Genomic DNA, 26205 nt, shown 5'->3' with positions numbered 1-26205 from the left:
TTTAAAAGAACCTGTTCTTTATGAAGAACCCAGGTATTTTGTATAGCAGCAAAAAATGCTCTGAGATACTTTGTAAAACACAAGTGTCAAGAACACCAAGTACTGAGTTGCGTGGAACACATACTGAATCAGCCCGCTGCAGACAGGCAGGTCTGCCCACGCCCTACCAAGGTCCCCAGTTGCGCAGAAGACACCGAATCACGCCGCTGCGGACAGGCAGCCACCTGATTCCACACTACAAAGACGCAGAGGACACCAGACCACCAGACCATGGTACTGAGTCCCACTGTTCCCGGCCCAGAGGTAGGGGCTTCTGAGCTGTCGTCCCACTGCTGGTCCAGAGGAAGGGGCTTCCCAGTCACCATCCCTCCCGCTGCTCCCAGCCCAGAGGAAAGGGCTTTTGGGCCACCTTCTGTCCCGCTGCTCCTGGCCCAGAGGAAGGGGCTTCCAGGCCACCATCTCTCCCACTGCTCCCGGCCCAGAGGGAGGGGCTTCTGAGCCACCATCCCGCTGCTCCTGGTCCAGAGGAAGGGGTTTCCCGGCCACCATCCCTCCGGCTGCTCCTAGCCCACAGGAAAGGGCTTTTGGGTCACCATCACTACTGCTGTTCCTGGCCCCTGTCCCACCTCACCCAGCTCAGAGGAGGTAATCCATGCAGGCGCTAACAGCCCCCCCGCCCCAGTCGAAATGAGAAAACACGTAAATAAGTCTCAAAACCAGACTTCCAGATCACCTACAGCAACCCCAAAGGGAAATGAGATGGAACACTCTGATACTCAACCACCTGGACCCACTGAACTGGCAACAAAAGGGGATCTGAAAAAATGAAATCAGAAATAATTTCTCAGATAACAGGAGAAATTGTGCCCCTAGTGCAAGACATGATTAATAAATCTAGAGAGGAACTGAGGAACATGATGGAATCCCAGCATAAACAAATGGAATCCATAAAACAGATGCAAATAGATTTCCAGGACATAAAAAACTCCATTGAAAGTCTACACAGCAGAATGAGCCAATGTGAGGACAGAATTTCAGATATAGAAGATAAGATTGCACTTGGTGACCAGGAAAAGAAAAATTGCTTCAAAATTATAAGGGACCATGAGAAATCAATCCAGCAGCTGCTAGATGATGCAAAAAAGAATAACATAAGACTGATTGGGCTCAATGAAGAAACAGGAGAGAGTGCAGATGACATAAAAAAATCTCTTCACAGAAATAATGGCAGAAAACTTCCCAAGCAGGGGAAAAGAGCTTGACATACAGATAAGTGAGGCATACAGGACTCCAAATAGCCTTGATCAAAAACAATCTACACATAGGCATATAATTGTTAAGATTCCAGAAACACAACAGAAGAACAAAGTTCTCCAAGCAGTCAGAGAAAAGAAACAAATCACATACAAAGGAAAGCCCATCAGAATCACAGCAGACTTCTCAACACAAACCATCAAGGCAAGAAGATCTTGGAGTGACATATTCCAAGCCCTAAAAGAAAACAGCCTCCAACCCAGATTGATGTACCCTGCAAAACCATCTTTCAAAATTGATGGAGAAATAAGATACTTCCATGACAAAGAGCACCTTAGGAACTTCGTGAATACCAAACCAGCACTCCAAAGAATTTTACACAATATCCTAGGAACAGACATTGAGGATCACAACCCCAGGAAGCAAAGCAGAATGAACCCATCTGGTATGACAAGAAATTAAATGTAAAGGGGGAGAACCCAGCAAAAAGAAAAAGTCATGGTAATGACAAGTCATTATGTTTCAGTTATAACCATCAACGTTTAATGGTCTCAATTCACCAGTCAAAAGAAACAGACTGGCAGAATGGGTCAAGAAGCAAAATCCCCCCCAAAATAAATCAATTTAAAAAAATAAAGAATTAAACAAAAAAGCAAAATCCAACAATATGCTGCATACAAGAAACACACCTAATTCAAAAGGAAACCCATAGACTGAAAGTTAAAGGGTGGAAAAGAATACTCCATGCAACAGGAACCCGAAAAAAACGAGGAGTAGCTATCCTCTTGACAGATCAAGTAGATTTCAAACCAACACTGATTAAGAGAGACAAAGAAGGACACTACATCCTTGTAAAGGGAAGAATCCAAGAGGAAGAGATGACAATCATAAATATCTATGCATGAAACACTAGTGCACCCAGCTATATAAAACAAATACTAATGGACATGAAAAGTCATATATGCACTAACACAATTGTAGTGGGGGACCTCAACACCCCACTGTCACAAATACATAGGTCAACTAGACTAAAACTAAGTAATGAAATACTAGAACTCAATCGAACTCTTGAACAAATGAACTTAACAGATGTTTACGGAGTCTTCCACCCCACAAAATCAGAATACACATTCTTTTCAGCTGCACATGGGTCATTCTCCAAAATAGACCACATACACATAGAACATGTTTAATGTAAGTGCAAAGGAATTGAAGTTATCCCCTGTATATTATCAGACCATAGTGCGATAAAATAGGAGATCCATAGCAAAAGAAACTCAAAAAATTTCATAAACACGTGGAAATTGAAAAACACACTTCTGAATAACCAATGGGTCACAGAGGAAATTAAAGAAGAAATCAGACAGTTCTTTCAATTAAATGACAATGACAATACAACATATCGGAATCTATGGGACACGATGAAAGCAGTCTTACGAGGGAAATTCATAGCAGTGAATATGCATATTAGGAAAACAGAATGAGCCCAATTAAACAACCTGAGGCTGAACCTCAAGCTTCTAGAAGAAGAAGAGCAGGACAACCCCAAAGCTCATACAAGGGAGGAAATTATAAAGATCAGAGGAGAAATCAATGCAATGGAGACTAAGAGAACGATACAAAAAAAATCAATGAAGCCAAGAGTTGGTTCTTCGAAAGAATCAACAAAATTGACAAACCTTTAGCCAACCTTGTCAGAAAAAGGAAAGAAAAGGCCCAAATCCATGCAATTAGGAATGAAAAGGGTGAAACTACAACAGACCCAGCAGAAATCCAGAGGATCATCAATACCTACTTCCAGAACCTATATGCCAATGAGATGGACAACACAGAAGAAATGGACAGATTCCTAGATACATATGAATTATCGAAGTTGAACGAAGAAGACCTAAAAATTCTGAACAACCCAATATCAAGCAATGAAATTGAAACTGTAATTAAAAACTTATCAACCAAGAAAAGCCCTGGCCCTGATGGCTTCACTGCTGAATTCTACAAGACATTTAGAGAGGAACTGCTGCCACTACTGTTTAAACTCTTCAATGAAATTGAAAGGGAAGCAATACTCCCAAATTCATTCCTGGAAGCAAGCATCACCTTGATCCCCAAAGCAGAGAAAGACCCAATTGAAAAAGAGAACTATAGGCCAATCTCACTAATGAACATAGATGCAAAAATCCTTAATAAGATACTGGCAAACAGAATGCAGAAGATCATCAAGAAGATCATACACCCTGATCAAGTGGGATTCATCCCAGGGATGGAGGGATGGTTTAATATACGAAAATCAATTAATGTAATACACTATATCAATAGAGCCAAGGACAAAAACCATATGATTATCTCCATAGACGCAGAAAAAGCATTTGACAAACTCCAACATGCATTTATGATAAAAACCCTACAAAAAATTGGAATAGATGGTCTCTACCTCAAACTGATAGAAGCCATCTATGAAAAACCAACAGCCAGTATCATACTAAATGGTCAAAAACTGAAATCCTTCACACTAAAATCAGGAACAAGAAAAGGATGTCCACTATCACCACTCTTTTTCCATATAGTTCTGGAAACATTAGCCATGGCAATTAGACAAGAGAAAGAAATGAAAGAGATAGGTAATGAAGAAGTCAAATTGTCATTATTTGCAGATGACATGATACTCTATATAGAAGACCCCAAGAACTCCACCAAAAGTCTTCTAGACTTAATAACCAAATTCAGTCAAGGAGTTGGTTACAAGGTCAATACACAAAAATCAATAGCTTTCCTCTACACCAATGGCAGACTCACTGAGAGAGAAATAGGACAAATAATTCCTTTCACAATAGCATCCAAAAGACTGAAATACCTAGGAATCATCCTAACGAAAGAAATCAAAGACCTCTTCTCTGAAAACTGTGGCACTCTGAAAAGAGAGATTGAAGATGATATCAGAAAATGGACAGACATCCCCTGCTCCTGGGTAGGAAGGATTAATAGAGTGAAAATGGCCATACTTCCAAAACTGCTATATAGATTTAATGCAATTCCAGTTGAGATCCCAGCAGCATACTTCATAGACCTCGAGAAAACAATCCAAAAATTCATTTGGAACAAGAAGAGACCCAGAATAGCAAAAGCAATTCTAGGTAACAGAGACATGGCAGGGGATATCACAATCCCCAACCTGCTACTCTACTACAAAGCTACTGTGATCAAAACAGCATGGTACTGGCAAAGAAACAGACTTGAGGACCAGTGGAACAGATCAGAAGATGCAGAAACAACGCCAGACACACTCAGCCATCTCATCTTCGACAAAGGAGCCAAACACCCTCACTGGAGGAAAGATAGTCTCTTTAATAAATGATGCTAGAAAAATGGGGCTTCAACTTGCCAAAGATTAAAACTAGACCTATATCTCTCACCATGCACTAAACTAAAATCAAAATGGATTAAAGATCTAAATATTGAAATAGAAACTCTGAACCAGTTGGAACAGAGGTTAGGTAGAACCCTTGAAGACATCGGTGTAGGAAAAGATTTTATGATCAAAACCTCAGTTGCCCATGAACTGGCACAATCAACAAGTGGGATCTCTTCTTATTAAAAAGCTTCTGCACAGCAAGAGAAACCACCAGCAGTGTGAAGAGACAACCCACAATGTGGGAAAAAAATCTTCACCTGCTCTTCCTCAGACAAAGGTCTACTATCTATAATCTATAAAGAACTTAAAAAGATCAGACCTCCCAAATTTAAAGACCCAGTCCAAAAATGGGCATCTGAAATGAACAGACATTTCTCACACAAAGAAGTAGAAATAGCAAATAAATACATGAAAAAATGTTGAACATTACTGGTCATTCAAGAGATGTAAATGAAAACAACGCTGAGATTCCACTTCACTATAGAAAGAATGACTGCTATCATGAAATCAACCAATAACAAACTGGCGGGGCTGTGGGGAAAGAGGAACCCTGCTCCACTGCAGGTGGGAGTGTAGGCTGGTGCAAGCACTGTGGAAATCAGTATGGAGATACCTCAAAGAACTAGGACTGGAAGTCCCATTTGACCCTGCTATTCCACTGCTGGGGATCTTCCCCAAAGAATTAAAAGAATCATACCACAGTGATATACGTGCACCCATGTTCATAGCAGCACAGTTTGTAATAGCTAAAACTTGGAAACAGCCCAAATGCCCATCAACTGGAGACTGGATCAAGAAAATGTGGGTTTTTTTTTTTATAAAATGGAGTACTACTCAGCCATAAAAAATGAGAAATTAGAGACATTTATAGCTAAGTGGATGCACATTGAGGCAATAGTCTTAAGTGAAATAAATAGGACACACGTGTAAATACCAAATAGTTTCTCTGGTGTGAGAAACTGAAAGTGTAAATAAGGACTAAATGTATAATAGGTAATGTGAAATAGGAAGAAAAGGGGCAAAGGGGAAGGAAATGGGAAGGGTAGGGGAAAGGATAGAAGGGAATGGGATTAATATGAGAAAATGGAAAAATAGGAACAAAATCTGTGTAAATAGGACTGGAGGGGTTGAAGGGAGGGCTGGGCAAGGGTGAAAAATAAGAACCAAGAGAGACTATGTAAAGGTGCAAATTTCCAATGATGAATGTCATTATATTGTATACCTAAAATGTACCAATGATTAGAATGAATAATCGATAATATAAAATAGGAAGAAAAAGTCCAAAGGGGTAGGGGTAGTGGGAGGGGCAGGGGAAAGGAAAGAAGGGAAAGGAAAAAATAATGAGAAATGGAAAAAATGGAAATAAAGTCTTTGTAAATAGGGAAGGGTGGAGGGCATGAAGGGAGGGCTAGGAATGGGGAAAAAATAAGAACCAAGATGCATTATATAAAGGTACAATTCCCAATGAGAAATGTAATTGTGTTGTATACCTACAATGTACCAATAAAAGAATTTAATACAAAAAAAACCCCACCAAGTACTATGTTACTGAACACAAATAGGTTAAACTAAATGTAAGTCTCCCCACCACCCCAACCAGGGATCAAACTCAGGACCTTGAGCTTATGAGGTAGGCAGTTGCAGTGCCACTGAGCTAAATCCCCAGCCTGAACTAAATGTAAGTTGAAAGGAGGTAATTAGAGTTAAAACAGTTAAGTTCCTGTGAGAGAATAGAGATGAACTTTAGGCTTTTAGCCTCAGTATACATGCTAAAATGTAAAGGCTAGCTTAGAGTAGAGAGTAGGAATGAAATGAATGACTTTAGACCAAATTTAAGGGCTAGGGGTATATAGCTCTGTGGTAGTGCCTGCCTAGCATGCTTGAAGCACTATTAAAAATAAAAATTGAAAAAGATAACTCGTAGTTCAGTGCTAGAGCACTTGGTTAGCATGCATGAAGCCCTTGGTTAATCCCCAGTGTCTACATGCACATGCATGCACAGACACACATCCAAATGGAGATACTATAGAGAAAAATTTAATTAAATCTACCCAGTAATCATAAATGTGATTGGAGCAACTCTAGTTCAAAGACAATATTAGATTCAATTAGGAAAATAAAAACGAAGGAAAATTTAAAATAAAGGTTGGAGAAGATAAATTGGGAAAACACTGATCACAAGAACTGGCTATGTTAGCATCAGAGAGACTTTCTGACAAGAGCATTACAAATGAAAAGGGTTACTATATTTTAGGAAAACTTTTGTTACCAAGAATGTATAAAGACTTCTGAAACTTAGAGGAAAAGCCACCTGATGGAAAAATGGGGAAGGCTATAAAGAGGCACTTCTCAGTCTACCAGAATTCATACTGGATGAGGATGTGGGTTCGCAAGGCTGTTGGAGACATAAATTGAGGCATCCACCGTGTAGGACCCTGTGACACAGTGTTTCTAGCATGTTGAGAATATACTGTACCTTGGAGAAATGCCCCCCGCCATAAGCCCGAGAAATATGTAAAGAAAAGAATGGCCTTGCTTACATCAACAAACATATAACCCAAGTGTCCAACAGAAGAATGAATAAAGTTAGGGTGAGGTCACATAGTGGACTGTTATTTGGCTCAGCAAGTGCTTGCATTTCATAGCTACAGAGAGGGAGAAGTTTGTGAAAAATACGCACTTTGTCTCACCACTTAATAAATGGCTTGGGTGAGTTACTCAACCTCTTGTGTCTCAGTTTTCTCATCTGTAAAATGATGATCCACATAGTGTTGTGGAGACAATTAAATGTTATTTAAAATATTCTTAGTGTTGTGCCTGGGATGTTAATGTGAGCTGTGTAAATGTTAAATGGATATCTGTCTATCTAGATCTCTTACATATGGATGAATATGAAAAGGCAGATTCATTAACTCTTGTATGAAAGGTTCTGAGTCAAAATGTACCATGCCATGGTGCTTGTGCATGCGTGTCTGTGTCTCTTTTCCGTGCTTATTCTCTCCTTTACCTTTTGGCTCTATGATTCCCATACCCCAGCTGCTTAGACTTTGGTCCTGGAGAGGTGGTAGAGACACTGCTGTGTGAGCCTGGAGTGTGCAGTCCTAAAGTCCTAACCTTCAAGTCTCTTGACCCTCCTTGCCCTTTCTAGAGAGAGCTGCTGGGGCAGGAGGTCCAGTAAACTCAGGGGTCTGGGCAGTTCTGAATGCTGGACACTGGAGGGAGCAGTCTTGTATTGAAGATGCTTCTACTTGGCCTGTTCTTGTGCGTGGAGGCTTCTGGGAGGGCGTGTCTGGCTGTGGTGGCAGGAGTGGACCTGAGGAAGATGTAGAGGAGTGGCACTTTTCCTCCAGCTATAGGGTCTACATGGATGGGACTGGGCATCTGTTCCCTATCAAGGTTGACTGCCAAGGGGCCTCCAAAGCCAAGAGTGTGATGGCATTGCTGGTGCTGTGGTCCACAGTTCCTCTGGGAGATGTTAGGTAGACTGGAGATGGCTCAAACTCTGGGAGCTTGGGGAATCCCAGGGAAGGTGCATTCATCACTTCTTCTCCATCTCTATCACTCTAACCTCTCTCCTCGTTGCGCTTTGAGCCCCTCACAGTCAAGACCTTGGTGAGATTATATCTTTTTCACATAGTGCATGGTGGGATGTGTCCAAAGCCTGCTGTACTGAGCTGCTTTTGTGTGTGTGTGTGTACGTGTACTTGAGAGATCTTTCTCTGCCCTGCCTGTACAGAAGGTTCACTAGGTTGGTAGGTCCTGTGAGCATGGGGACTGCCTTTTGGAGACCTTTCTTCTTACATCTTTTTTTTTTTTTTTGGTACCAGGGATCGAACTTGGGACCTTGTGCTTGAGAGGCAGGCAGCAGAACCAGTGAGCTAAATCCCCAGGCCTCAGGATCTCTCTTCTTATACATCTGGATCCTTTGGGACCGGTGGTTGAGTTGGCTGTGGCTCAGGGATGAGCAGGCCCCTTACTCTGGTGTTTGAGGGTACATGGTTCCCTCCGCACTATGAAGCCCGCCTCTCATCTTGGAAGCACAGCTTCCTTCCCAGCCAGGAGGGCAGGTTTGGTAGAGGTATCCCACTGTGCCAGAGTGCTGTGATTCCATGGGCATGGGTATTGGTGTATTCAGGAGGCCTTTATCTATTATAAGGTGGAGGTGGCCTTGGGAAGGGAGTCTTGCCAGAGGCTATAAATAGCTGAGTATGTGAAGAAACAGAGCCAGGGAGAAGAGAAGGAAAGAGGGAGGCCCCTGGGTCTCTACCTGGTAGGTAGCAGAGCTTGGGTGTGGTGTGGAAGAGGCATGAAATGTCACCTCTCTTCTGATTGCAAAGCTCTCTCGGGCATGTGATGACTTGATGGTCTGGGGCCGTATAGGAGTGTTAGGTTGTGGGAATTACCATGGGCAGCAGGGAATGATATGGCTCTGATACAGTGGCTAATGTGCCAGGCATGTTCTGATCACTTTTGAAATGCATTAACTTATTTAAATTTTCCTAACAACCCTAGGAGGTAGGTGCTGTTACTAATCTCTGTCATGGAATGGTTTAGGTAAGTTGCCCAGGGGCACACAGGGCAAGATTCAAGGTCTGGCCAGCTCACCACTGTTGTTTTGCTAAGTTGCCTAGGAGAATCTGGTCAGATGGGGTTCAGGTAACATACTGAACCCTTGGGTCCTACTTAGAACCTTGAGATTTGAAGTTCCTAGTTAGCTCCATTTGGGTCTTATCCATGTTAGTGGCCAGATGAGTCTGTGCCTGATGATGATGGCCTGGAGAGAGAAGCTGGGCCAGCCCTGGCCTCTTCTTATTGGAACTCCTACCCCTGTGCAGGGGACTTGTTGCCTGTTGTCTGAATGGAGATGTAACACTCCTGGGCTATGGGTATAGGTCAGTGTTAGAGCACTTGCCTAGCGTGCATGAGGCCCCAGGTTAGATTTACAGAGCCATAAAAAAAGTATTGTCACCTCCTTTTGAAATCTTGTTTTAACCAGCATACCTCATATGCATTTGGATCTGGCTCTGACACTCAAGATGGTCAAAATCCTGCTTTTGTCAACTTTTTAGTCTTGAGGGGGAAGCCCAGAATTTGAATATAATTATTGAAGACATCTGTAATGCTTTATTTCTTATACAAATGTTCATTTTATTAATAGTGTTATTTATTTTGGGGGGTTATTTTTGGTTATGTGATCCACATACTTTTTAATGTGTGAAATATTTAAACATCAACAGGCAATTAGCCAAGGTGGCAAGTTAGGTGAGATAGGAAACACAATGGACAATAAATTAGAAAGTTTGCGTGGTTTTGGGAGAGAGGACATAGTTAAACTCTTAGGGATAAAGTGGGAAGTATTTGCAGCCAGAGGTGTAATGGGTGCTAAGCCCAGAAGCTGGGTACATTCAAGGCTCTGGTGCTGGGATGTGGCTGCATGGGAGAAGGTGGAAGAGTGCTCAGCCCTCCTATCTGTAGCTAGCTTGGGGGCTAGCCTTGCAAGGTTCAAGTTCCCTCATTAGGATTGCTGCTGTGGATACATTAGGGCCCCAGGTTGGGGAGAGGAGGCCATCCATCCTCCAGACTGGGTGCTTTGTGCAGCTCAGTAACAGACGCTGCTGCAGGTAGGCAGGGGTCTGTGGGCATCATAGGTGCTAGCCTGGTCATGGCCCCTGGTCAGCCTCTGATTGCCTGTCTGAACCCTAAACCTTAAGTTCTGTGCTTGAAGAAGGTCCTGAACAGGGGAAGCCAGTATCCTCCCCATGTGAGCCCCCCTGGACCCTGAGGCCCTTTTTGTGGGCCAGGCTGAGTCCTAGATGCATGGCTGGTTGAGAGGCCATGCTTTCCTTCCAGAAGCCAGGATCTATGCCAAATGGCCTCGGATGGCCACCACTATGGGTGGGCACTGTGGTGACATTTTCAACCTCTGAATCTTGCTTGGAGCCTTGAGATTTTCTGGTTGCCCCTGGTCAGTTCCCCCTGGAAGAAGCCTCCTATCAGCTACAGGGAGGTGTAACAAGTGTAGGTCTGACCAGGGAATGGCTCCTTCTGTGATGGAGGCTCCCCTCACCAGTGTCCTTCTCTCTGGGATGGGCCCTGGGAAGTCAAGGTATGGGCTGTATTAGACTTCAGGGCACAGTGCCTTCCCCCGAGCATCACTGTCCTCTGTCCTTGCTGTCCCAACACACCTTTCAGACTGACAGTGAAGTAGAGTTGCTGGCATACTGGCTAGGATTTTTGGATTGACTGTGGTTCCTCCTCCTCCATCCTGTGGGGGAGGGAAGCCATGGATGGTGCCAGATTACTGGCTCACGATAGGCTCCAGAAGTTCAGAAAGGCAAGGTGGATGCTTGGCCATTCCTATCGGATGTTTCTGTGCAGTTCTGACAGTGTGGTATAAATGCTATAGCCCCCTTCACGTGGACATCCTGTGGAGGGACTGTGGCACAGCATTCTCAGACAGAACCTCTTTCGGCATCTATGTATTCTTTCCCGGCCCAGACTATAGGATTTATGAGAGCAGCTCTGGGGCTGGGTTATTTTAGAGGGAGGGTGAGGAAGATAGATTTGGTGCGTGTTTGAGGCCACGTTTGGACGAGCAGTTGGAGGTTGACATTTTCAGCCACCTGGATGGCACTTCTGCAGGGGATAGAATGGGATTCAGGAGTAGATGGGGTGTGCTGGGAGTTGTCAGGGGAAAGCCCAGCCGGGAAGTTGATCTGTGATTGCAGCTTAGTCTCCTGCCGGCCCTCCTGCCTGACCATGCACCCGCTGGTGACTCTTGGAGTCTTATGTGCATCTGTAGACATGTGCAGCCCCAGGCACCATTGTTGGGTACAGAAAGGACACTGGCGGGTCTGGGCACACCAGTTTAGGCTCCCTGGGGGCAACTGGTGAGCAGAGGCCAGGCAGAGACTGGAGCAGCAGGAAGCCTTCTCTCCTTGTAGTTCCTCCAGATGTAGCCCCACAGGTCTACATTAGAATCTCTGGAGGTAGACAGGGTGGTTAAAGTGGAGATCCTGCCAGGCATAGTGGCTCACACCTATAATCTCAGCACTTGGGAGGCTGAGGCAGGAGAATTGCTGCAAGTTCAAGGGCGGGCTGGGCTTCATAGTTCATGGCCAGCCTGAACTACATTTAAAAAAACAAAAGTGGAGAGCCTGCCTCCATTCCCATATTCCCATCAGATAGAGCTGGGCTATGGCTGGAAGATGTATTTTTAATAAACACTATCACCCTAATACACCCCTGTACTTAGTTATTCTGAAGTACACTGAGGTTTTGAGGCTCCTTCATAACTTTACTACTGCAAGGAATAACAGCCGCCCCAAACCTCAGGCAGGGTTAGAGCTCCTTTTTGTGCACCTAGCCATCTTTTTGTGGCATTAGGCTCCCTTTCTTAGGCCTAGTGCAGCTACAGTGGAGAAAATGAGTTGGGAGCTGGCGCCAAGTGGGCATGTAGTATTAAGCTAGAGGTACTGGATGGACAGGTGGCATGGGGTGTAGCATTGAGAGCAGAGGGTTTTATCTGGGGTGGCCTGGTACCCAGGACTAGTTGCAGGGGTTTGGGGCAGCAGTCCTTGGGACATGCTCAGCCTTTCGCACTTCTCTGCGGGCACAGGTTCTGGGCGTGGGGAGGCTGAGACGCGGGAGTGCATCTACTACAACGCCAACTGGGAGCTGGAACATACCAACCAGAGTGGCCTGGAACGCTGTGAGGGTGAGCAGGACAAGCGGCTGCACTGCTACGCCTCCTGGCGCAACAGCTCAGGCACCATCGAGCTCGTCAAGAAGGGTTGCTGGCTGGATGACTTCAACTGCTATGACAGGTACTACCCAAGCTCCCCTTCCTCTGCTGAAGCCTGCCTGTGCTTGCACCACCTGCTGGGCTGTGTGTGTCTCAGGATGTCTGAGGGAGAAAGGGGCTTATGAGGTGTCGCTGTGTCCCAAGCCCTTCCACAGCTGCTTGCCCTGTCCTAGCTCTGAGGAGGGTGTGGGTGCACGTCAGCCCCTGGCGGTCACTCCTCAGCTTTGGGTAACACTTAGGGGTGGGTCACACTGTCCCACTGAAGTTGCCCATGACATGCTGTCTGTGGGGAGGAGTTTGACTGCACAGGCCTGGGAGAGTCTCGCATTGTCCTGCTGGAAGAGTGTAAGGAAAACTCTGCCTTCAGGCAGGAGTGTGTGGCCACCGAGGAGAACCCCCAGGTGTATTTCTGCTGCTGTGAAGGCAACTTCTGCAACGAGCGCTTCACCCACCTGCCGGAAGCAGGGGGCCCAGAAGGTGAGGTGCCAGTGGGAAGAGGGGTCCCGACCAGCAGATGGGGGCCTCTCCTTGGCCCAGAGTGCTCTGCTCCCAGGTGGGTGGGTAATGGTTGCAGGGCCTTATGGAGGTGTGGTTGTGGGCGAGCTGTTTGACGCAGGGCTCCATGTGTCCCCCAGTCACGTACGAGCCACCCCCGACAGCCCCCACCCTGCTCACGGTGCTGGCCTACTCGCTGCTGCCCATTGGGGGCCTCTCCCTCATTGTCCTGCTGGCCTTCTGGATGTATCGGCATCGCAAGCCCCCCTATGGCCATGTGAACATCCATGAGGTGAGACATTGCAGGCTTAGGGCAGGGCAGGGGAGGGCAGGGGAGGTGTGGAAGTCCAGGCCAGATCCTGTTAAGCCTTTACTCTCCTCCAGGACCCCGGGCCTCCACCTCCATCCCCTCTAGTGGGCCTGAAGCCACTGCAGCTACTGGAGATCAAGGCTCGGGGGCGTTTTGGCTGTGTCTGGAAGGCCCAGCTCATGAATGACTTTGTGGCTGTCAAGATCTTTCCACTCCAGGTGAGTGGGGGCCTCCGGGTCATCCTGCCTCACTGAAGCTGGTAATGAGGTCATCCAAGCCGTGGATGTACAGTAGGATGAGAGAGAAGTGGCCTCACTAGGTAGGAATGGTCACTTTTATCACCCTTGGCTAGTCCGAGGATTGTATGTAACAGTGAATTTCCTTTGTAGGACCAGAGTAGGGCTTTGCCCAACCTTGGTCTGCTTCAGTATCCAGGGTTTTGATCTTGACATTTTGGTCTGCTCAGAGATCCTAGGCACCAGGGCACCCCAGGCAGTTACCCAGGACACTTAGCGCAGCCTGGCCTGGCTGTGGCTTTCACTTGTTGGGTGATCCTGGGCAACTTATTTCTTTGTGGGGTGCAGTGGTTCCATTTGTGAATCATGGTGCTGTGATCATGCTAAAGTAACCTCCGGGATTGCTGTTGGCCTGATGCTCCCGAGCCCAGTTCTGGGCTGCTTGCCTAGGTCCCTTACGGAGGCTGAAGCTAGGAGGCTAGCGTGGGGATGGGATGAGGATCTCTGTCCTGCTGTGAGGAAATGTGGCTGAACTTCTTCCCACCTCAGGACAAGCAGTCATGGCAGAGTGAACGAGAGATCTTCAGCACACCTGGCATGAAGCACGAGAACTTGCTGCAGTTCATTGCTGCCGAGAAGAGAGGCTCCAGCCTCGAGGTGGAGCTGTGGCTCATCACAGCCTTCCATGACAAGGTGAGCCATGTCCATCAGATGGACTCTGAGATAAGATGGAAAGGGCCCTGTAGTGGTAACCCACAATGAGGTAACCCCTACCACAGGTGTTTCTACAGTGAGAACCTTCAGCCTGGGGCTAACTTCTTATGATATAGAGTATGTCCCTTCCTGGGCTGGGCTGGACCGGGTCCTGTTCTGCACCCAGAGCCTCTGCCTGACTTCCATACTGCCTTCTCAGGGCTCCCTCACGGATTACCTCAAGGGGAACATCATCACATGGAATGAACTGTGTCATGTGGCAGAGACGATGTCACGAGGTCTGTCGTACCTGCATGAGGATGTGCCCTGGTGCCATGGCGAGGGCCATAAGCCATCCATTGCCCACAGGTATGTGCGTTAGTAGGTGCCCTACCTGCACTTGGCCTGGAGCAGCAGAGGGTTGGTGAGTGGGGGCAGAATCTGGGGGATGTCTTACCTTCTTAAACATGCAGAGTCTGCTCATGGTGTAGCAGAGCAACTGAGCACAAAACCTGACCTTTCTTTACCTGTGTCCTGGGAATGGCCTGGCCTCCCAGGCTGGTTTTCTGGTGCCCTCTAATGGCAATGTGAGAAGGTGCTGATTTCATTACTTTGGAGAGTTGGCTCAGCAGTATGAAACTTTTTGATTAGGCCCCCTTGTACTGTTAAAATGAGGTTTTGCATACTAGGTCAGTCTGTTGGTGTTTGCTGGTATAGAACACCCACATTCTGTTACCTGTCAGAGATGACAGCGTCTGTCATGGGCCTCTGGGGAAGTCCTGTCTATACTCCAGAAAGATGAGCTTAGAAAAGGCAAGTGATGGAATACAAAAATAGTTTTGACCATGATGATCTCCTGAAACAGTCTCAGGGACCTTCTGGGGTCCTTGAACAATGTTTTGAGAACCCCATTGTTAGCTAGATATGGTATTGCATGCTTGTAATCCCAGCACTTTGGGTGGCTGAGGCAAGAAGATTACAAATTTGATCTCATTCTGGGCAGCTTAGTGAGACCCTTTCTTAGAATAAAAAGTAAAAACAGGCCTGGCGATGTAGGTCAGTACAAAGGCCCTAGGTTCAATCCCTGTTACCACCAAACAAAAACAAAAACAACTCTTATGTTAACTTGCCATCATTGTGCTTTACTGAATGTATGCACTACTCTAAATGTTTTGAGAAATACCAACTCTTCTAACCCTCAGTACTGCTTTGTGAGGTAGAAACTGTCTTCTTAGTCCCATCTTATTGGTGAAGGAACAATATTGCAGAAGTGTTGAGTGACTAATCAATGTCTCATACTAAGCTGGCTTCCTGCCTTTGAGGAAAGGGAAGAAGCCTTGGTTTCCAGACTTCAAAGCTAAAGGATCCCTAATGATATGAACAGTAATGACATAGAAGGTTGACTGTGTGAAATGGCTCCTTTTGTAGGTCAAAAGGTTGAATGTCGCCTCTTGCGTATGGTTCAACTTAAGAGTAATGCATAGTAAGTGTGCCAGGGTGGCCCAAAGCATTTGTGTGTATTACTCACTTAGTTTAATCACCTCCAGCAAGGCTGAGACAGACAGTGCTGGGAGAGTTGAGGACTCAAAGTAGCTCTTTTGGTATGGGGGAGAGCTGTGCAAACTCCAGTACCCTGCTTCACTGCCTGTGTAGCCTACACAGGGTCCTTGACAAGCTGATTTTAAATTTCTGCTTTCACCCACATTCTAAATATCATAAATTATTTCCAGAAAGAAAGGCCAGTGTACCTGACCCCAACCCCTCTGAGAATGTTCGGGTTGGTTTTTGATACTGTGGGGACTGGGACAAGGTCTGTCCAACCATTAGGGTAGGAATGGCTTTCCAACCCTGGTGGAAGCCTTCTGCCCAAGGCCACAGGGAATTCCCACCCCTGTGTAGGCTCCTGAAGATGCCTCAGCTCTGTACCCTGGCACATACCCTGCACCCCAGATGGGGTTGTTGAGACACAGACTCTGGGATCTTGAGGGGAGTGTGGTATTTAAGTGCAGAGTAGGTTGCCTATGCAGTTCTATTTCATCTGGACCAACTTGCTTCCACAGGGACTTTAAGAGCAAGAATGTATTGCTGAAGAGTGACCTCACGGCCGTGCTGGCTGACTTCGGCCTGGCTGTTCGGTTTGAGCCAGGGAAACCGCCAGGGGATACCCATGGCCAGGTACCAATCCTGGGCTGGGAAACAGGGGGCTGGCCAAGGGGATTCTCTAGTACCCAGCAGGGGTTACCGCATGAATTCAGAGCTCTCAGAGAACTCAGAGAATAGAGCTTTTGTGCCAGTGTGGAAATCAAGGCCTGGAGCTTGCTGAAGCTTCCCCACGCCACTGGGATTTTGGTCACTTACCTTTGTAGACTGTTTCTTCTTCAGTTATAATTATTAAATAGGATAAAATAGGAAGACTGCCAGGCATGGTGGCACACACCTGTAATCCTAACACTCAGGAGATTGAGACAAGGAGGAACACTGAATTTGAGCCAGCCTGGGCCACATAGTAGGACCCTGTCTCAACAACAACAACAAAGTACTAAAATCCAGACCAGAAATCTAGAAAAAGTAACTAAAAATTAAACCCAGTAAACTGTCTTAAAACAATCAGCTAATGATATGTTTAAGTGTCCTTCCTGTCTTTGTTTTTTAGTCTTTTTTTTACCCCCTGGAACCAGGGATTGAACTCAGGACCTTGTGGTTGCAAGGCAGGTGTGGCGCCACTGAGCTAAATCCCCAGCTCACTTTTAGTCTTAATCTCAGTAAAATACACATCATTAGTGTAGCTCCTTGTGGTATTGCTGTAGCAGTTTGATAACAATTTCATAAAATTATCATCAGATGTAATTTGTAACTGCTGTGAATGAGGTGAATTGGAGCTTCCCATCACTGGTGTTCTACGCTGAAGCCCGACACCCTACCCCTGTCTGATGAACATAGGATGTAGCTCCCCTGCCCATTGACATGTTTGCTTGTGCCTTGTCAGTCTCTGTAGTCCCCACCCTTCTCTGTCCTTGTGTAGGTAGGTACCAGACGGTACATGGCCCCCGAGGTGCTTGAGGGAGCCATCAACTTCCAACGAGATGCCTTCCTGCGCATTGACATGTATGCTATGGGTCTGGTGCTGTGGGAGCTTGTATCTCGCTGCAAGGCTGCAGATGGTGAGTAGGACAGCGGCCCTGGACTGTGTAGACATCTCAGGTTGGGTTTTGGGAGCTGTGGGGCCTTGGGGTGATCCCACTAGACTTTCTTTCCCCCTAGGACCTGTGGACGAGTATATGCTTCCCTTTGAGGAGGAGATTGGCCAGCACCCTTCTCTGGAGGAGCTGCAAGAGGTGGTCGTACACAAGAAGATGAGGCCTACCATTAAGGATCACTGGCTGAAGCACCCGGTGAGGGGCTTCATAGAAGAAGAGACCTTCTGTGTGTAGGAGCCTGAGATCTAGGGGGAGAGGGGCATTATACTTTGGGCCTATGAATTTGTGCTTTGCAGACGAAGGCTGCCATGTTCCCTGGACCTTAGGGAGGTATCTCTGGGTATAAGTAGTAAGGTAGGACAGTGCCCCCTCCCGGCCCCCAGTGTGACTGAACCACATAAGATTTGATTTGAATATCACTGTTCCAGGGCAAGACATGTCTGCCCTAAGAGGGGCTGGGTAGTTCAGTGAATCCTTCCTTGGGGCTGTGAAGGAGGCAGGTGGGCTCTGGGTGGTGGTTGCCCAGAGAGCAGGCTTCTGGGTGGCTACAGTTTCCCCTGGCCCCAGATGGTGAGCTGGGGCTGGTAGGAGCATTATCAAGTTTGCTGTTCCCCCACACTTGTCCTCACTGAGGGGGTCTAACAAGGTTGTCTTTCCCCTCCCCTCTCCTCCCCCACCATTCAGGGCCTGGCCCAACTCTGTGTGACCATTGAGGAGTGCTGGGACCATGATGCAGAGGCTCGGCTCTCTGCGGGCTGCGTGGAGGAGCGGGTGTCCCTCATCCGGAGGTCGGTCAACGGCACTACCTCGGACTGTCTTGTCTCCCTGGTGACCTCTGTCACCAATGTGGACCTGCCCCCTAAAGAGTCCAGCATATAAGCCCCCAGGATGTGTGTCTCCAGACTCAGTGGATCTGAAGGAAAAAAGGAAAAAAAAAGTTGTGTTTTGTTTTGGAAATCTTATAAAACAACAAACACATAAAATGCAGCTGCTATTTTACCTTGACTTTTTATTATTATTATAATTATTATAATTATTATTATTAATATTATTTTTGGATTGGATCAGTTTTTACCAGCATACTGCTCTACTGTATCTCGAACAGCGGACACGTCAGCAGGCGTTGAGGTGCTGAGCTGTGAATACAGAACCAGCGCCATGCTGAAGAGCCTCAGCCACCTCCTGTCCTTTGGGATTCATTTTTCCCACTTTCTCTTTGTTTGTCGTCTCAGAATCTGTGACACAAAGAAACCCATCTCCTGTTTTAGGAAACTTAATGCTGCAAACTCTACTAGAGGAACCTTTGAAGACTGTTACATAAAAACATACTTTCCTCAGAAGAGGATTTCCTCCTCTCCGCCCTTACCCTGCCTCCCCACCTTTTATTTTGTTTCTCCCTTATTAGGCAGTGAGCTAAAGAAGCAGCAGATGTGTCTTTCACGGATCTAACGGGTGTTGTCCTGACCGAGGAAAAGCTGAGATGAGGACGAGGATGGTTTGGACTGGAGTTGGAAGGGAGGAGTGCTGGGGTAGGGGTTGGAACAGAGCTACACTGGACTCAGGCACATGCAGAGCAACATCCTTTGCTATGGAGGCCACTTCTCAGGTAATCAGGAATTGAGGACAAGGACCTTGTGGGGCCGAGCGTTAATGTCAAGCATGGGGTTTGGAGAAAGTCTGAGAACAGGAGCAGCTCAGGGTCCTGACCGGTTTTTTTTTTTTTTTTTCATTAACTTGGGCTTGGCCAGCCATAGGATGAAACATTATTACTATTCAAATTTTAAAATGAGGCAAGGGCAGAAATCATCATAGTCTAGTGAACATTCTTCATTAGATGCAATTCTATAAATATCTAATGGAGGAAATACTGAAACACCTTTCCTCCTGGAGCAGTTCGCAAAATGCCCATGGGGTGCCCTGCACAGCTGGGGCTAGAGGGTCCCTGAGCAGTCCCTCCAGGACCTATGTCTCCGGGGACCCTTTAAGTCCTATAGCTCTGGCTCCCCTCACCGGTGATTTTACTGACCCCTTTCTGTGGCTCGTTGGACACGGCTTTCTCCAGACTCCTTAAAGTGGTGCATAATCTAAAAAACTTTTTCTATTATGTCATAACCTTGCTCTAGTCAGTAAATGTTCCTGATGCTGCTGTTTTGACATTTGAATTTTTTGATTTATGGAACATACTAAATTTGTTTTCAGACGAAAGGTACACATCTACATATATACACATGCTTTGCTATGTGGCTTCCGAGGTTTAAATTTTAAGAAATAAAAGAATTAAAACTTCACGACCACAGACCACCTCAAACCAGAAATACCTCAGAATTTTCTACTTGTATAAGTTTTATTATGTATTTTGTTAGTTGTGTTGTCTTGTAGTAAGTATATTTTAATGTAAATTGGCTTTTATGACAAGGAAGTTTTAAAAAAATAGAGAAAAAGAAAAAATGTTTGTGTCTTTTAGGGAGTACTACCATTTTTGTTTGATAAAGCCCCTTTGTAAATAAGTATCATTGACTGTAAGTAGGTTGGCTGTCTGGGCTGAGTCTGGGCATTCATCATTCTTGTTGGGAAGGAGTTTCCTTCCAGTTTCTGTAGACTGTTTTATTTAAAACATCACATCTCTTGAATCTTTAGGGTAGATGAGTTGGTGGGTGATGGGAGAGCTTGACCTGGGTGAACTGAGAAGGCCTTCTCCTGGGCTGAACTGGGGGCTCAGATATTCCCCATGACTTGATGGGTCAGTGTTCAGAAGACAACCTCACTTGAGCTTGGTAGAAGCTAGCCTACATTGGCTAATTTTACTTGAGATTTAATTCCTTCAGTGGATTAGTGGCAGGGTCATCAAGGAGATGGGCAGGGCCTCCCTGTGCCCTGTGCCTGGAGGGCGGGTCTCGACTAGCACATCTGGGTGGAGGGTCTTGCCCTTTGCCAGTCCGGAAGTCCACGGGGGTTCATGGGTCAGTGAAGTGAGGGCACTATGAATGTGGAGGTGTCCGCTCCTGCTCAGTGTGCTATGTGCAGTGTCTCGGTCTGCTGTGGGGGTGGCCATTGCTCTGGGGGTTGGGGCATGGGGTGCTGGGGGAGGCCAGTTTGCTCCCCTCAGGGCTTGGTATTTGCTTCATGGGTCAAAATGTGGTCTGGCCAGATGGTTATAGGGACAGGTATTTTGTTTTTGTAAGCTATGTTGTCTTTTCCCTCAGAATAATTCTAAACCACAAAACAGGCCTTACAGCAGTTGCTTTTCTTTTCCACTTATTTCTTTAAGAAGCTTTAAAGTATTTATTGAAAAGTGCCATATCTACTTTCTTTAGCTTTCTTCTCAGGCAGTGGGGACGTCTCTACTTTTCATCCTCAGAAGAAACAAATAAAATTAAGTAATTCACTGCAGGAATAATCAGATCACCAATCTTACTTAGTGCCAAACACTAAACCCCAGCTTTCTGTTTGGTTTTAGATTTCCTCTTGGTGGTTTTTCTTATCTGTGCTGGTTGGATTCATAGAAGTGTTGGCCTGGCTGAGGGAGTATTGAGCTGTGGCCGTGGCATGGTACCCTTCCAGTCAGGATGCAGTGCAGCAGACAGCCTGATGCCTTTTAGTCTGAGTGGCTTCCCTCTTTGCTGGCCCTGTGCCTAGACACTGACGTGTCCCTCTGGGGCCTCACCATCAGAATGCAGTACCAGGAGTTGGTGCCTGTTTGGTGTGGCTGGATAAAGGGAGAGACTGGGGTTCTGTGGCAGTTCCTGGGACTTCAGTCTGTCTCTTCCCCCTCATGCTGTAAAGTGTGCCCATCACATGTGTATCTGGTTGCTAATGGCTAGAAGGTGGGTGATTTCCTTCTAGGGGGTGGCTCTGGGAACTCCCTTTACCCAAAGTGTGTTTGTTTGCTGTCCTGTGCTATCTGAGGGGAGCCCTAGTTTGCATGGATGATGATGGCAGTTAGGTCACAGGGCCTCGGCTTGTGCCCTTCTCCACACATTTCACATAGTATCCATTTTTGGAGGTTCAGAGAACTGTTACTTTTTATTGCCTCAAGTTCTGTGAAGATAAGTGGGAGTGGGGCCTGTCATCACTTTCCCTGTCTGTGAGAGGAGTTGTCCCATCCAGGGTGAGAGAGAGATGTAGCCAAGGATCCTCGCTTCTTCCTTTTGAGTGTGCTGTTGTCTAAGTAGGCTCCTCCTTGGCAAAGACTGTTCTAGTTGAAAGCATCTGTGGTAACAGTGCGAAGTCATGCCTAGCTAGAGAAATCCAGGGATGAGCCAGAGAAAGAGAACACAGGTAAAAACGTGTCATTGTGTCACAGGATCCTGCAGATGGCCCCGAGTGACGGGTGGGCAGGGACGCCCATGGATGTAATCATCAGAGCACCCTGCCACCATGATAGGAGCTGGTGTTTTTCCTAAGATCATTGGTCCCTAGGATGAGGAGGCAAGGGGTGCAGATGGGGTGTTCAGGGGAGAACGATGCCTGGCTACAAGGGAAAGTGGTGCCAGCTGGTTTTGACTCTGAATTCATTCTATCTGCACTTAGGGGCATTAGTGCAGAAAGAGAAGGACATCATCTAGCCCTGAACATCTGTAGAAGGTGAGGGCCTCATCCTCACATACACTCAGCAAAAGGAAGGTTCTCATCTCCAGGCCACAAAGGTTGTCCTCGGGGGTTCGGCCAACCCTTGACCTGGCTTGATGTTTTAGGAAGCTCAGTATGTATGTGATCCCGAGTTCTTTTGTTGTTGTTTTTGTACTGGGGATCGAACTCAGGACCTTGCACTTGCGAAGCGGGCACAGTGCCACTGAGCTAAATCCCCGGCCATGTTCTTATCCTCTCTTCTAATACTGTGTCCTGGGCTTGGGCTGTGTCTGTGGGTTTTCCCTCAGCAAGCCCAGCTATGTATCCAGTGTCTGTGTGCTCTGGCTGAGAAGGCCTGTCATGTGGCCCCTGCTTGAGCCATGAAGGCAAGGGAAGTGACTATCCCCTCCAGAGTGGGAAGACTAGATGGCTGTCTTGCAACAGAATTTTGCCTTTTTAAAGCATGTAGTGTTAAATTCCTAAGCACCTATTGGTAATACAAGGATTTGCTATTTGGTTTTTCCTCCCCTAAATAATTAGGAAGCAAAAGTATGTAAGTTTTTAGCATCTGTACTAGAGGTTGAAAAAACAATAATCTAAAGAATTTGGCTAGCTAACAAAATATGTACATTGGAAAGCAGTTTCTAGTTCATTCAGTTTGATTTTGAGTCTCAGTTATCTGAGCCTGTTGGATTTTGATGGCACATCTTTGGAGGGATAGCCAGGCCTGGCTTACATCTGGGGCAGTAGAACACACCTTTCCAAGCAGTACAGCACGTCTACTCTCCTCTGGTCCTCCTGAGGAAGCAGTCAGAAAGGGAGGGGCAAGGTAGCCTTTTTCCTTCTCAGTTTGCTAAGGTGAATTTTCCTTGATCAGTGGCTGTGTGAAAAACAAAACTAATAAAATATTCAGCAGCTAACATGTTCAGCCTAGGGATGGAGAGTTTTAAGTCTTGATCAACATTGTCTTTTAGATAAAAGGCTTGATACTTTAGTGGATGAACTGTATGTCTTCTTGGTCTAGATTTTAAACATTTAATGCATTCAGGGTTATGCACATGGTTCTTTAGGTAAGATTCACATAGTTGATTTGTAACCAGCAGTCTACCTGTGAATGTATCCCAGACCTTTAGAAGGCTTGGAAAAGCTTTTTGAGATAGTAATTTAGTTTTGTAGAAAAAAAAATTAAAGTTTAAACACTCCTTTGAAAATTAATTAAGTTAACTCAACCACGTTTTAAAAAATAATTTGTGGATTCAAAAGGCCCATCAAGCCAGGCATGGTAGTGCACACCTGTCATCTCAGTACTCAGGAGGATGAGGCAGGAGGCTCACTGTGAGTATGAGGCCAGCTTGGGCTACACAGTTCAAGGCTAGCCTGAACTACGCAGTGAGACCCTATCTCCAAAAAAAAAAAAAAAAAAGCCCATCAAATATGTAGATGTCCAAATTATTTAGAGAGATATTTTCAATGTTCCCATTTTACATCCTCTTGGGGATCACTATAAACTTTGGTTTGGATGAGAATACACACACAGCAAGTACCGGGGATTAAACCCAGGACCTTCATACTGAGCTTCAACCCCAGCTCTTTTTTAGTTTTAATTTTGTATTTTAAGGCAGGGTTTCACTAAGTGGCTAAATTGTCCACGCTGGGCTCAAACTTGGGATCTTCCGGTCTCAGCCTTTCAGAGTGCTGGGATTACAGGGATGTACCACCACACCCAACTTTGGATGAAAATTTGAATTTAAAGAATCTATCACTATTTAAGTTTGTACCAGTTCACATTTTCACAACTGTATCTGCCAGGTATGAATGAATGTGGTATTTCCTCTATCCCTGTAGTGCCAAAATTGGTGATGCCTCATTTGCTCCTATGGCAGCTTGTAGACATAACAAGTGGTTTTTGCTGAAGAATTAACATGCATATTCTTTAAATAGCTGTGTGTGATGATAGGCTCTATACTGACCTTTTCCCCTCCAGGACAGTGTCGTATTGTCTAGGTCAGTGATGGCAAACCTTTCAGAGCTTTCAGTGATAACAAACAGCCAGTTGTGTCATGGCGTGCCATAGGTTTGCACTCACTGGTCTATGGCTTAGGCAATTCTAAGAACTATTGTAAACCAGCCACAGGGCACTAAAGAAATATACATAAGGCCATATGGGTGTATGCAGTGTGTATTGGATGCCTGCAGAAAAGTGTTACATTCATTTGTAAAGTTTTAAGCTTTTGAACTCAACAGCTATGAAAAATGTGATCCATTAGTTTTTCAGGCCCATGAGGATGGGTTTTTGTGAATGAGTGAATTCTGTCTTGAGTCTTGGAAACTTGCACTGTTGGTTGGCTATGGACCTATTCCCTGACTTTCTTAGTCATGTTTGCATCGATGTTGTTAGATAGCTTTGTAAATAAAAGAATAGGTTATATAATAGAGACAGACACTTGAAATTTTACTTTTAAAAAGTCTATAGCTCTACATATATATATATATATATATATATATATATATATATATATATTTAGTTATATCACCTGACAGATTTCTTCTACACAGTGTGGAGATTGTTTTATACCACAGATTATTTTTATAAAGTCTAGTGAGTTTGAATAAGAGTGGTTTTGTAATCAGAGCTAATGAGCTTTACCTTTCAGGATAACTATACACTGGAGTCTGAGTGATGTGGAACTGTTAGTGCTGGCATAGATTCTTATATACACTGGCAGCCTGCGGTCAGTTTATAGGTCTCCTTTGGCCAAAACTTCACTTGGGGTAGTGTAGGACAGCCATGCTTCAATTTGGCTCCTTGCAGATTGGGAGAAAAGGGCTGGGAGAGGGTCTGTGGTGTGTTTGACATTTGTACTTCCTCCTGGGATTTCCTTTTGAACGGAGTTCTGAGGTTAACAATTCATTTGTAAACACCTATCACAGAATATAATTGCATGAGGAGCTTTGAGGGGAACAAACTGTATGGGGTACAGATTGGGGTAGGATAGGACTAGAATAGGTTATAAAGCCTTTGAAATGAGGATTTGGTGTTTTGTGCACCAAACAGAATTATCTAGGACCAGATTTTCCAGTTGAGTAATTCTTCAGAAACAGGGGTGGGCCCCTGTGTACGCAGTAATCAATTACATGGAGACCGCCAGGCACGTGTGACTCCTGTGGTCAGGGCTGTTTTGGAGATGAGAGTGGTAGGGCTGGCTCGCTGCTTTATTCAGTGTGATCAGCCAGGAGCCCAGTACAGAAGATGCCCTTCATGTGTCCTCAGAGGGGCCTACAGAGGTCAGCGTCACTGCTATTGTGGGGAAAGTGGTCTTTACTTTAGCCTTTTTATTTCCAGGTAGACAGGTAGATGGTTATTATTTTGGGGGAACTCTTGACAGGGCAAAGGGGAAATAAGCTAAATTATAGTACTACCTGAGTCTCAGGTGAAGGCCTGTCTCCCATGTCCTGCGTGCTGGCTTCAGGCTGTGGCTTCCAGAGGGACACTGGATGTAGTTTTGTTAAGAGATTCCTTTGTGTCATTTTAAACCGGCTGTGCTTTCTCTTCATTGTGCTTTAGAGTATACTTTTACACTTCACCCCTTTTATACTGGGAATGAACCTAGTTCCGGATCTAGCACTCCAGGAATTAGCTCATCACTATTTTTCTGTTCCCCATAAATGAACATTTCTCTGCTCTCCAGCCACCTGTCTTGGAATGTAATTCTGTTGTGCCTTTGTTTTTGTCACACTCCTCCCCCAAAAGCAACTGCTGTAAGCTTTTGTCCTACTTGTCTCTTCTAGCCCCAGGCCCCTTACCTTCTTCCTTTTTCCTAGCTCTAATTTCTGGATACACTTCTGTGATCCAGCTTTTTTAAGAACCAGTTACCTCAGACCTCATGTTGAACAGTGTCACCATCCAGGTCCTCTTGATACTGCAGACTTTTACCATATACATGCAAGAACCCTGCCCATGGAGGCACTTGTGTCAAAGCAGAACTCTTCCAAGGACTGACCCGGGAGCTCTGGCAAGCTTATCCTAGTGCTGTGGTGGGGTCATCCTGGAGTATTGTCTGAGCGGTGCTTCCTGCGCTCCTCTGCGTTCTGCATTTTCAGTATTTTCGCTTGTGTCTGAATAGGCAAAACAACTTGACTGGCTGGTCTTACGTGCAAATTAGTTCCAAAGATGAGCTCTTTATTAACACGTTTCCAGTTGCTAAAGCTCAAATGTTGAACATTCCTTTAAATGGCAG

The 26205-nt window shown here is 45.6% G+C and overlaps 1 protein-coding gene across 3 annotated transcripts in view; it reads left to right on the top strand.

Annotated features, from left to right (window-relative positions):
• Acvr2b (activin A receptor type 2B) overlaps positions 1-23395 on the top strand; it is a 39792-nt gene extending 16397 nt beyond the window's left edge. For all 3 annotated transcript variants that reach the window (XM_021259869.2, XM_013073396.3, XM_087216541.1), the window contains exons 2-11: positions 12282-12489; positions 12835-12944; positions 13103-13254; positions 13347-13490; positions 14058-14201; positions 14422-14570; positions 16262-16376; positions 17224-17362; positions 17463-17593; positions 18083-23395. In XM_021259869.2, the coding sequence (XP_021115528.1) occupies positions 12282-12489; positions 12835-12944; positions 13103-13254; positions 13347-13490; positions 14058-14201; positions 14422-14570; positions 16262-16376; positions 17224-17362; positions 17463-17593; positions 18083-18277 (1487 nt within the window). In that variant the 3' untranslated portion in view covers positions 18278-23395. The remainder of the gene's footprint in view (positions 1-12281; positions 12490-12834; positions 12945-13102; positions 13255-13346; positions 13491-14057; positions 14202-14421; positions 14571-16261; positions 16377-17223; positions 17363-17462; positions 17594-18082) is intronic.
• Positions 23396-26205: the final 2810 nt, after the last annotated feature.

Source organism: Heterocephalus glaber, unplaced genomic scaffold (assembly GCF_053883595.1).
Source record: "Heterocephalus glaber isolate CG9 unplaced genomic scaffold, H.glaber_assembly_v1.0 deba00000122, whole genome shotgun sequence".
Taxonomy (NCBI): Eukaryota; Metazoa; Chordata; class Mammalia; order Rodentia; family Bathyergidae; genus Heterocephalus; species Heterocephalus glaber.
This window is presented reverse-complemented; position numbering and strand designations above follow the sequence as displayed.